The sequence below is a fragment of the Nycticebus coucang genome, chromosome 14 (genome assembly GCF_027406575.1).
Source record: "Nycticebus coucang isolate mNycCou1 chromosome 14, mNycCou1.pri, whole genome shotgun sequence".
In the NCBI taxonomy this organism is placed as follows: domain Eukaryota; kingdom Metazoa; phylum Chordata; class Mammalia; order Primates; family Lorisidae; genus Nycticebus; species Nycticebus coucang.
The window spans coordinates 37,768,095-37,781,295 of record NC_069793.1 but is presented as its reverse complement, the minus strand read 5'-3'; the positions used below and the strand labels follow the sequence as shown (position 1 = coordinate 37,781,295).

At 37.4% G+C, this 13,201-nt stretch overlaps 1 protein-coding gene across 1 annotated transcript in view; it reads left to right on the top strand.

The window, feature by feature from the left end:
- Nucleotides 1–13,201, top strand: part of BBOX1 (gamma-butyrobetaine hydroxylase 1) — an 89,598-nt gene that overhangs the window by 35,522 nt on the left and 40,875 nt on the right. The window contains exon 4 of the mRNA XM_053561411.1: nucleotides 9,599–9,797. Coding sequence (XP_053417386.1) covers nucleotides 9,599–9,797 — 199 coding nt within the window. The remainder of the gene's footprint in view (nucleotides 1–9,598; nucleotides 9,798–13,201) is intronic.

The window sequence follows — 13,201 nt, the reverse complement described above, 5'->3', positions numbered from 1 at the left end:
GCCTCCAACCAAACCCACAATCTCTCCAAGGTAGGCCTGTGTATCTCTGAAAATTAGAGTATCCTACATTCAGGTCATGATGATGGATTTGGAAACTGATTAGTCACAGCGCTGTCTCTGAAAGTCATGGTTAGCATAATCCAGTATAGTAGTGACTCATGTTGGGACGCAGTATGGGCTGTGGTTCTTCTGCAAAGCTCCTCCCAAAAATAGGCACTCCAAAATAAGAGTTCTGATTGGAAAACTGCAAACTTTGCAGAACTTAAAACTGTCGTAACCCCACTCTAATAGTAAAATCCTATAAATTTGAAATGATTTATGTTACAGACTATGCTGCCCATTATGTTGACAGCCTTGCATTATCCTGGAGTCCCTCAGTGTGAATATTGTTAATTGTATATATCTAAAGTGTGACATATTTATTAAAACCATTCTAAGCTGTTCTGTGAGTTTAAAATAAAGAATATTTTGTGTGAATGGATGTGTTGTTCTATGGTGGGAAAAATGACTCATGTAAAGACAAAAATTCATTAAAACACACGTATAGAGTGTGCCCTAAACAAATCCTCTTTGAATCCACAAAGCAGTCAAAATATGAACTCAAAGTTTAAAGAAATTTCTATCTTGTGAAAATGATTTTTCAATCTCTATTTTATTTGACTGCCACATAGTTACTAAAACTCTCTGGAAAGTGACAATGGCCTTAAGTAAAACCAAAATTAAGCATGGTTCAGTGAAACAGGCTGGCATGAAAATAAGCTAGCTGATTTTTTAAGTAGGCAAAGCCATGGTTCATTTCACAAAAGGTGAACAGCAATGTTGTTGCAGTGTTGTGCAATAAAACTTGCTTATAATGTTTTTTCTGCATTTAAAATTCTAGACCAGGAGCCAAGGTTTATCTTTAAACATCCATGCTTGAACAAGTTCAGACAAAATGTTCCTAATTATAACTTGCTCTGCTTTCTTTCTTATCTACTAGATTTCCTTTGTAAGAGACAGAATAAGCTATGGACATATAGACACAGGACATAAAACCTCTAATGGTTGTATATTAAGGCATCAACTCTTTATTCTATGTATGATTGGTTGTTAAAATTATGGATGTTGGGATCAGTCACCAGCATTTGATTAACAACCTCTGGAAATCATTAGCAGCATGATTTGGGCCTCAGTTCCTTTCTCTATAACATGGTGATACTGAAATTATCAATCACATATACTTGTAGTGGAGAGTAAAAGAAATAATATATGGAAAGCATCTAACATTGTGCCTGACTCTTAGAAAGTACACAGCAAAGATGAGCTATTACCATTGTTTTTATGGGTCTACTATGCGTCAGGCACGATACTAGGCTTCCAGACATAATATCATTGCATAGTCATATAAGACCCGCAGGATAAATATAATTCTATTTTATTAATTAAGAGGACAGAGAAAAGGCCAAGAAATCAGGTGGAAGGCCAAATAATGATTCAAACCCAGGCCTCCCTGCCTCTGTGTTCTTTTCTCCATGTATGTACCAGTCACATACCACTATTTAAATTAACTAAAATCATATAAAGTTAAAACTTTCATCCCTCATTTCATCAGCCAGATATTAAGTCTCATTAGCCATATGTTTCTAGTAGCTATGGTATTGGACAATGAAGATATAGAAGTTTTCAAGCATTGCAGAAAGTTCTATTGAATAGTAGTGTAATTTATACCAATTTCTAGGCTGGCTTATTTTCAATGGAAAATAATAAATTTTTCTAATTATAATAAATGTACTCTAATAAATTACTTAAACCTCTGTGATAAAGACAACGCATTTACTATAAATAATCATAAAGATAATAGCTAATTCTATTCAAAAATCTGCATTGGACTAAAAAACATATGTTTGGGCAGACCACCACAGTGCCATAAAATTAGAAGAAACTTCAGTTGCAGTTCAGGCAACCTTTTTTGGACAACGATAAGAACTAATGGTGATGGGAAATCCTAAAGCCAATATGAAAAAGCCAGACGAGTGTCTAACATTCCATGAACCTCTGATGCACCATAGGTCCATGATTTCCACTTGAGGTTCAATAAGCTTAAAGCTATTTTCAACATTTCTTTAAATTTTCCGGATATAGTTCACTTAAGTATTGATTTTGGAAAGAGGAGACAGTGATATGTTATTTATGACCTTAACACTGACTGAGTGAATTTTTTCTCCTAACTAGAAACCAAATGATCTTCCTAGTTAGGCAGCCAATACTAAGCATATATTATTTATAATATTTATCATCCTCTCTCTGCAGAACATTTTGATTGGTATCAGATATTACGATCCAGGGACTTTAGATGTAATGAGCAAATGGGAGGGGCGAAGAAAATATCCCCTTAATTAAATATTCAAAACAAAGATACATCAGTTGCCTCTTTGAAAAAAGGCTCTTTCACATAAAACCAACTCTGATTTTAGATGAAATAGCTCAGGCATGAGGGACAGACAAGGGAGAATTTCATGCATGTTAAAGAGTTGCTGGGCATCATAGAAAGAACATTAGATAAGGAATTAGAAGATGTGATACCTTCTCAGTATCCTGAATGTAACTCAACTATATAGTATTTCTCATACTGTGTTTTTTTTTTAATTATTAAATCATAGCTATGTACATTAATGCGATCATGGGGCACCATACACTGGTTTTATATACCATTTGACATATTTTCTTTTTTTTTTATTTTTTTTATTAAATCATAACTGTATACATTGATATGATCATGGGGCATCATACACTCGCTTCATAAACCATTTGACACATTTTTATCACAGTGGTTAACATAGCCTTTCCGGCGTTATCTCAGTTACTGTGCCAAAACATTTACATTCTACATTTACCAAGTTTCGCAAATACCCCTGTAAGATGCACCACAGGGGTAATCCCACCGATTCCCCTCCCTCTACCCGCCCCCCCTTCCCACTTCCCCCTATTGTTAAGTTGTAGCTGGGTTATAGCTTTCATGTGAGAGTCCCAAATTAGTTTCATAGTAGGGCTGTGTACATTGGGTACTTTTTCTTCCATTCTTGGGATACTTTACTAAGAAGAATATGTTCCAGCTCCATCCATATAAACATGAAAGAGGTAAAGTCTCCATCTTTCTTTAAGGCTGCATAGTATTCCATGGTATACATATACCACAATTTATTAATCCATTCGTGGATCGATGGGCACTTGGGCTTTTTCCATGACTTAGCTATCATGAATTGGGCTGCAATAAACATTCTGGTACAAATATCTTTGTTATGTTGTGATTTTTGGTCTTCTGGGTATATGCCCAGCAGAGGAATTACAGGATTGAATGGCAGATCTATTTTTAGATCTCTGAGTGTTCTCCATATATCTTTCCAAAAGGAATGTATTAATTTGCATTCCCACCAGCAGTGCAGAAGTGTTCCCTTTTCTCCGCATCCACGCCAGCATCTCTGGTCTTGAGATTTTGTGATATAGGCTAGTCTCATTGGAGTTAGATGATATCTCAAAGTAGTTTTGATTTGCATTTCTCTGATGATTAAAGATGATGAGCATTTTTTCATATGTCTGAAGGCCTTGCGCCTGTCTTCTTCAGAGAAGTTTCTTCAAATCCCTTGCCCAGCCTGCGATGGGATCCCTTGTTTTTTTCTTGCTGATGCGTTTGAGTTCTCTGTGGATTCTGGTTATTAAACCTTTGTCAGAGATATACCCTGCAAATATCTTCTCCCATTCTGAGGGCTGTCTGCTTGCTCTGCTTACTGTGTTCTTAGCTGTGCAGAAGCTTTTTAGTTTGATCAAGTCCCAGTAGTGTATTTTTGAAGCTGCTTCAATTGCCCGGGGGGGTCTCCTCATGAAATACTCACCCAGACCAATTTCTTCAAGGGTTTTCCCTGCATTCTCCTCTAGTATTTTTATAGTTTCATGTCTTAAGTTTAAATCTTTAATCCAATGAGAGTCTATCTTAGTTAATGGTGAAAGGTGTGGGTCCAATTTCAGTCTTCTGCAGGTTGCCAGCCAGTTCAGCCAGCACCATTTGTTAAATAGGGAATCTTTTCCCCACTGAATGTTTTTAATTGGCTTGTCAAAAATCAAATAGCGGTAAGTAGCTGGATTCATCTCTTGGTTCTCTATTCTGTTCCAGATATCTACTTCTCTGTTTTTGTGCCAATACCATGCTGTTTTGATCACTATCGATTTGTAGTAAAGTCTGAGGTCTGGTAGTGTGATTCCTCCTGTTTTGTTTTTATTTCTGAGTAATGTCTTGGCTATTCGAGGTTTTTTCTGATTCCATATAAAACGAAGTAATGTTTTTTCAAGATCTTTAAAATATGACAGTGGAGCTTTAATAGGGAGTGCGTTGAAATTATATATTGCTTTGGGTAGTATGGACATTTTGATAATGTTGATTCTTCCCAGCCATGAGCACCATTTGACATATTTTCATCACACTGGTTAACATAGCCTTCCTGGCATTTTCTAAGTTATTGTGTTAAGACATTTATATTCTACATTTACTAAGTTTCACATGTACCCTTGTAAGATGCACCGTAGGTGTAATCCCACCAATCACCCTACCTCCGCCCATTCTCCCCCCTCCCTCCTCTCCCTCTCCCCCTTCCTCTTATTCTTAGGTTATAACTGGGTTATAGCTTTCATATGAAAGCCATAAATTCGTTTCATAGTAGAGCTGAGTACATTGGATACTTTTTCTTCCATTCTTGAGATACTTTACTAAGAAGAATATGTCCCAGCTCCATCCATGTAAACATGAAAGAGGTAAAGTCTCCATCTTTCTTTAAGGCTGCATAATATTCCATGGTGTACATATACCACAAGTTACTAATCCATTCGTGGATCGATGGGCACTTGGGCTTTTTCCATGACTTAGCAATTATGAATTGGGCTGCAATAAACATTCTGGTACAAGTATCTTTGTTATAATGTGATTTTTGGTCTTCTGGGTATATACCTAGTAAAGGAATTATAGAATTGAATGGCAGCTCTATTTTTAGATCTCTAAGTGTTCTCCAAACATATTTCAAAAAGGGATGTATTAATTTGCATTCCCACCAGCAGTGTAGAAGTGTTCCCTTTTCTCCACATCCACGCCAACACCTCTGGTCTTGGGATTTTGTGATATGGGTTAATCTTACTGGAGTTAGATGATATCTCAAAGTAGTTTTGATTTGCATTTTTCTGATGATTAAGGATGATGAGCATTTTTTCATATGTCTATAGGCAGTGCATCTGTCTTCTTCAGAGAAGTTTCTCTTCAAGTCCCTTGCCCAGCCTGCGATGGGATCACTTGTTCTTTTCTTGTTTATACGTTTGAGTTCTCTGTGGATTCTGGTTATTAAACTTTTGTCAGAGACATAACGTGCAAATATCTTCTCCCATTCTGAGGGCTGTTTGCTTGCTTTACTTACTGTGTTCTTGGCTGTGCAGAAGCTTTTTAGTTTGATCAGGTCTCAGTAGTGTATTTTTGAAGCTGCTTCTGCCCAGGGGGTGCTCTTCATAATATACTCGCCCAGTGCCACGGACCGCCCTGTCGGTGGGCTCCAGTCCGAGGGAAAGTAGGGAGAAGGAACGAGGAAGGTTGAGAGGTCGGCGCAGGAATGACAGTCTGGCACACTACGGGTGAAGTATGCAGCTGTAAATTTATTGGGTACACATGTTGGTATTTATACATTTTTACAGAGCTTGTAATCTTTCTGCTTACGTGCACGGGTTATCTTTGTGTTTGTAAGTGTGATTTATCATGCATTGTTATGTCTTAAGGTTCCGCTTCCCGGAGGGTAGCGGTTATTAGTTAACTCTGCCCGCTTCTTCCTATCTCAGGAATGTTACTGCCTCTAACTCTTTTCTTAGTTTCTTATTATCTTTTTAGAACAGCTTGACATCTTCTTTATGTTAATGCTTGACTAATTCTACATTTACTATTTGATCTTATTGTTATTGATAATTATAATTTTGATTTAGAGTAAATTTCTTGACAAGTATTAGTTTTTTTATTGATTTTTATTATGCGTGACAGCTGGTGAAGTAAGATGTTCTGAACAGGACTTCACGGTGGGTGGATGTGTTTCAGTGACTTTGTAACTTATGTAGATAATTTGTATTTCGTGTCCTTAAGCTTATCGTCTTAGCTCACTGGTATTTATGGTGGGAAAACATCTTTATGTGCTCATTGTTGGTGCCACTGAGTCTAATAGCTCATGAGGTGGTGTTATATCTGGATTAACAGTGTATTGTGTTCATTCTTAAGAAAGTACATATTGATAGTTTATCAGAACAAACAGACTTCTGGTACAGGATGACAAACACATGAGTAGACGCCACAATCTTTAAACTTAAGCGGGTAACTGAGCATGCTAGGCAACATTTCTGATGCTGTGCATACTGGGGGCGCTGGGGGCAAAGCTCCGGGGAGCACAAACCACCTTCCCGTCGTTCTATAACGCGGACAGCACTGCCTCACTACGGCTATATGCCGTGGGCGCGGCAGCCCAGACCAATTACTTCAAGAGTTTTCCCTGCACTCTCTTCTAGTATTTTTATAGTTTCATGTCTTAAGTTTAAATCTTTAATCCAGTGAGAGTCTATCTTAGTTAATGGTGAAAGGTGTGGATCCAGTTTCAGTCTTCTACAGGTTGCCAGCCAGTTCACCCAACACCATTTGTTAAATAGGGAATCTTTTCCCCACTGAATGTTTTTAATTGGCTTGTCAAAGATCAAATAACAGAAAGTAGCTGGGTTAATCTCTTGGTTCTCTATTCTGTTCCATACATCTACCTCTCCATTTTGTGTCAGTACCATGCTGTTTTGATCACTATTGATTTATAGTATAGTCTGAGGTCCGGTAGTGTGATTCCTCCTGCTTTGTTTTTATTTGTGAGTAATGTCTTGGCTATTCGAGGTTTTTTCTAATTCCATATAAAATGAAGTATTATTTTTTCAAGATCTTTAAAGTATGACAGTGGAGCTTTAATAGAGATTGCATTAAAATTGTATATTGCTTTGGGTAATATGGACATTTTAACAATGTTGATTCTTCCCAGGCAGGAGCATGGTATGTTTTTCCATTTGTTAACATTTTCAGCTATTTCTTTTCTTAGAGTTTTATAGTTCTCTTTATAGAGATCTTTCACATCCTTTGTTAGATAAACTCCCAAATATTTCATCTTCTTTGGCACTACTGTGAATGGAATAGAGTCCTTAATAACTGTTTTTTCAGCTTGACTATTGTTGGTATATATAAAGGCTACCGATTTATGAATGTTGATTTTGTAACCTGAGAAGCTGCTGTATTCCTTGATCACTTCTAAGAGTTTTGTAGTAGAATCTCTGGTATTTTCCAGATATACAATCATATCATCTTCGAAGAGCAAAAGTTTGATCTCTTCTGACCCTATATGGATACCCTTGATCACCTTTACTTCCCTAATTGCGATGGCTAAAACTTCCATTACAATGTTAAAGAGCAGTGGAGACAATGGGCAACTTTGGTTCCTGATCTGAGTGGAAATGATTTCAATTTAATTCCATTCAATATGATATTGGCTGTAGGTTTGCTGTAGATGGCCTCTATCAGTTTAAGAAATGTCCCTTCTATACCAATTTTCTTAAATGTTCTGATCATGAAGGGATGCTGTATATTATCAAAAGCTTTTTCTGCATCAATTGAGAGAATCATATGGTCTTTGTTTTTTAATTTGTTTATGTGCTGAATTATATCATACTGTGTTTTAATCATCAACTTCCATGTTCAATTCATCCATAGACTGTGAGCTCCTTAAAACCTACTCCCCATCACAGTGCCTTGTGGCATGGTAAAATACTAAGCTAATTGAGAAAATAAAATAATAAGCAATTACTGCGTAGCTAATATAATCAAGAAATACCAAGAAACTATATAAAACTCCCTTCTCTTTTCTCCCCTTAAATTTATAATCATTACCCTGAAGCCTTCACGCCTCATTGTCTATTATTGTTTTAACCAACTTGTCCTGTTCTAATACAACATGATCTGTGTGTTGACCTGTTTGCCTTTACCAAAGTGACTTGGTTAATATTAAATTCAAAAGTTTTCTTAAATGGCAGAAGCACGTGAAGAGTGATACTAAAACTTAAAAAGAAATTAAAACTAAGGGACAAGAAGGAGCAGGAAAGACTACAGTTCTTTCGGTTCTGGTTAGTCTGAAGGAGGAAAGCCAAAATGAGAAATTACCAGCTCCACTTCCTGAGAAGATATAGTAACTGACTTGGGCCTGTGGAGTGTATTCAATACTAAAGAATATTAATGTAGTAAAAAAAAAAAAAAAAAGTTAATTTAGTCACTAGGGAGGCCTAATTTACAGTTTGCAATTAAGGTCCCGGAAATTCTGGTTCATTATTCAAGCTATTATGCTTAATAACCCAGAAACTTTGGCAATAAGGGCATTTATAAGCTGATTAGCTTTTCCTACATAAACAAACCCACTTACCTCTGCAAATGTTCTTATGCAGCTAGATGGTAAAATACCAAGAAGTGGCTCCTGGCATCTGCAAGTATCTTTTCACTACTAAAGCCACTATTTGGCTCCTAAAAAAAAAAAATCTATTTCTGCAGAAACAGCCATGCTGACATCAAAGAGGGGGCTTTGGTTTTGTTTTTCATAACATATTCCGCAGTTGGAAAAGTAAAGCATTGCTCAGGGTGATCTTGTGATCATAAGTTTTTCTGTCATTTGTTAGGAAGGTTTGCATCCCCAAGGCAACTTCCTTCCCAAGAAAGGAAGAAATCAACTAGATTAGCTAGAGCTAGGTCTTTCCTGAATGTGGTTGGTAATGTCTGCATTGTTTTCTTTGGCAAATTTCCATTTCCTCTATGTTTCATTTCCTTGGGGAGCCCAGTTTGCAAATCAGTTATTGTTAATATTTGGGTTTATTTTTCCTGTTTTCTCAAGTAAAAATTTTATGAGTATTTATCAGGAAGGAGAAAGCTAAGGGAAGGCATTGGACCTCTCCTTGTGTGACACTGCCACTAAAGGGTCTATGCATCCCAGGAACATATCCTTGTCTTTTCTTCTTGGTCCCAAAGAATGAAGTCCCACAGAAGGCTTCACATCAGCTGAAAGAAGGGGAAAAAAGAGCTGTACCTACTATGGCAAAACACGCCCTCAAACCCAAGAATGGGCAAAATGTTCTAGTCCACCATCCTGACTGTGTTTTCAACTTGGAGTTGAGAAATAAAGCTTGGCCATTCACATACACACTGTCTCAAGATTATTGCTAAGCAGTGTTCTGGAAGAGAAGCCCTGGGATGTACAGATCAAGAGCTATCCATAAGATAAACAGTATGCCCTCAACAAATGGGGCACATTGAATACCTGTTATGCGGCAGACATGGTTGTAGGCAGGAGGCAGATAGCAGATTTGCATGGCAATAAAGAAGAAAGGCCTAGTTGGTGACTTGGGCATCTTTAACATGGCTAACATTTAGTGAACCCCATGATAAAGACCAACCCTAGTGAACTAGTCCCTTCTCTGAGGTTATCACTGTATGTAAAACCAACGTCATCCCATCTTGTTTCTTCATTTTCTTAATTTACAGAATGTCAATACTGGGGCTCAGAGCTCCAAATGCCTACTCTGGACTTTGAAGATGTTTTAAAAGATGACGAACATGCATACAAGTGGCTCTCCAGCCTCAAGAAAGTCGGGATAGTACGGCTCACAGGAGCATCTGTCAAACGAGGAGAAATTCTAAAACTTGGGAAAAGGATTGGTTTCTTATATCTCACATTTTACGGGTGAGTCACGAAATGGTTTTGTACTCTATCATCACTAAGAAGGTGTGATACTTTGGATGAAGACACAGAAATTTCCATCATTTCTTTTTAATTTTTTATTTTTAGTTATGATGGGCACATAATAGTTATATATACGTGTATTTATAGGGTGTATGTGATGTATTGTTAGGGGCAAATAAGATTCATTGATGTATCCATCACCTCAGGCATTTATCATTTCTTTTTGTTAGGTTTCTAGAGCAGGAAGTCAGATGGAAAGAGGCATCTAAAAGCAGTATTTCTATGAAAATGCCAGGAATTTTTAGGAAACCTAAGAGATAAAAAATGAGAGGCACCAAAGATACCAGGCTAGTTACAGGTGGTGTATTACTCTGTTCTGGTTTCCATAAAAATATACCACAAGCTGGATGACTTAAATAAGAGAAATTTATTTTTTCATAGTTGTGGAAGCTGGAAGTTCAAGATCAACATACTGGCAGGGCTGGTTTCTGATGAGACCCTTTTCCAGCTTACAGATGACTATGTTGTCACATGTCTTCACAGGGTCTTTTCTCTGTGTGTAGCACCCGGCTGCTGTCTCTCTCTCTCCTGTGAACATCAGTCCTGTCCAGTTAGAACCTTACTCTTACAAGCTCATTTCACCTTATTTACTTCTTTAAAGGCCCTATCTCTAAATACATTGGGGATTGGTGCTTCACCATAAGAATTGTGGGGAACAAATTTTAGTGCAGAGGAGATGGGTGGGAAGAATATATTTCTCCAAAACTTTATAAAGCTGAGTACACTGAGTACACATTAAATATCATTAAACTTTTACCTCCCAGGAGTTGGCACAAAGTTGGGTGCTGGGGGATTGATATGAGCCAGTGGATATGTTAAACCATTCATAAAACCAAGCCTATGTGCTTTAGTAAGTAACGGGAGATATATTTAATATTAATCCTGGAACAAGAAGCTGTTTGGATACAAATTTCCAAGGAGGTAACATTAGTTATGAATAATGAAATACTAATAGTTTTCATTAGGGTATATCTAGAAGTTAGGGTGTAACTCCATTTCGAATATTGAGGATGAGGCCTCATGTGAAATTAGTGTAAGTATTCTGAAGATTCCAGAGTAGAGAGTATGGGAAGTGAAAGGGACTTCCAAAATTGAAAGGTCAAGACTGGTAGCACACAGGCTGTAATCTGATGTTTAGTTTGGCTCACATGATGTTGAAAGAAAATGGAATTTGTTGTCAACGCTATAAAAACTGGGAGATTTTATGTTAAATATAGACCTGACTTACCTTGAAAAATCAAATCTCGCAACAATTAAGCCTGAACACCTACATGCCAACAATCCGCTGCATATAAGAAGAGGCTGCCTTGAAGACAGCAAAGACCTACTCCCCCATTTGTCAAAGTCATCCCCCTTCTCCACACCTGCAAGGGCCCTGTTAGCCTTTGAGTTTGCCACCCCTAATCTAGAGGGACACCTTGTTTATAGATGAACAGAGGATCAAAAGTATTCAAGCATTTGCCCAGTTATTAATCTGTAACCCAAGAGCCCAAAGTTAGGAAGAAAAAGACCAGAGTGTGAATCTAGGTCTGTTTCATCCGTGGGCTTTCTACCCAACCACACTGTAAGTAATAGGAAAAAAGCACATGGAAATATGCCTTCAGCCACCAGAGTTAAACAGAATGCTTCAAAATAATTCTCTTCAAAGTTGTTTTACTTAATTTTTATTTGCTGACAACAAATTTGTATCTATTCCAAGGCAATTCACAATTTCATAACAGTGGCCAGATTTGGGGGTCTTTGTTGGAGTTCCCTAATCCTCCCCCACCACCATCACACTAAGGGTCAAAATTTGAGCCTTGATGTATGATTTGTGTTTTATTTTGCTTTGTTTTGTTTTTATAGGTTTCATAATGGGGCTTAATTTGGGAGCTGATCTAATATTGTGAAATGTATTGGAATAAATACTAATGTTCTGTTGTCAAAACAAATCAGACCTTCTCACCACCCTTCCACGTCCTTTGTGGGCCTGCCCAGCTAACAGGATAAATTGAACCTACCCCACCTCACCTTGCTTAGATCATCACTTTTCTCCCCTGAATCTCTCAAACTACATACAAACCAAGAAATCCCTTTCTTGTCATATTTCCACCACTGATACCAAGACCTCCCCGTTTTGTCTTTTAGCAATTTTTGTCCTCAAGAATTAACAGAACAGCACATATCTATTGGCATTGCTATTGCTATTTTATTTGCTTATTTGTTTTTTAGTTAAGAGAATAAGAAAAGTGATTATTTTCTCTAAAGTTATCTTCCTTTTCTGTTCCTCTCTACCATCATGTGCTAAAGTGATACTGAAATCTGGGTAACATGATATTTAAAAGAAAAAGGGATCCTTAAAATAGTGGTTCTCAGCAATAGCCAATTTTAAAAATACTGACATCTGTGTCCCATTTCCAGATTTTTTTTTTTTTGGCAGGGCGGGGGGGACCGAGTCTCAGGACTTATCAAAACTCCACGGGGAAATTCTCATGTACAGCCAAGGTTGAGAACCTCTGGCTGAGAGGAAGGAGAACTTCACAAGAAGGCAGGTTTCAGTGGAAATGGAACTTGGGTCCTTGACATCCTCTGAGCACTCCCAGTGCTGTGCACCCAGTGACATTTACTGCATTCTTTTTTCTACTTTGGTTGTGCCTGGATGTGACTTATCTTCATAACAAAATCAGTAGCTGCCTTAAACAAGGACCTTCTCTTTCCTAACTTTGTTCCCGCGCCAGGAAAGCATCTCTCTCTTGTTTGAAAAATAACAGGATGGTGAGGGAGTGAAAGGAATGAATAAATGAAAGCAATAAATAATGGAAAAGAAGTAATAATAGGAGAGAAACAGAACAAGGAAAGTACCAGCAGGTTAAAGGTAAACTTTACTTTCCATGTAGATTTTTCAAGGAAGTCTGTGACTACTCTTGTTTAGACACCAAAAACAATACTAGCTGGTTTGTGGAGCCACTTTAGACGTGACTCTCTTAGGAAAGTCATACCCATCTGGCACTTTTCATTCAAGCAGGCGTATTAGTTTGAAGAATGTTAAGTGCATGGGCCTAAAATGAGAATTTGAGTAGCTGTTTTTGGTTCTTGGCTGTCTTCTCAATTGTTATGTGGTCAGTTGGATGAACAAGAAACAGTAGATTCCAGTATTTCATGTAGTCTCTGTGTAAAGTAGGCAAAAAATAAATATTTAATGAATGAGTGTTCCTAGATGTTTTTAAAGAACTATAAACCACCAGATGAATGCAGTAATTATTAGAGCATTTCATAATTATAAACGTATGCTCAAATCCAAATGATAATAGCTTTTAGGACAAAAGCATATGTCATTTTCCACATCTGTCTTTTTCAGATGCTTG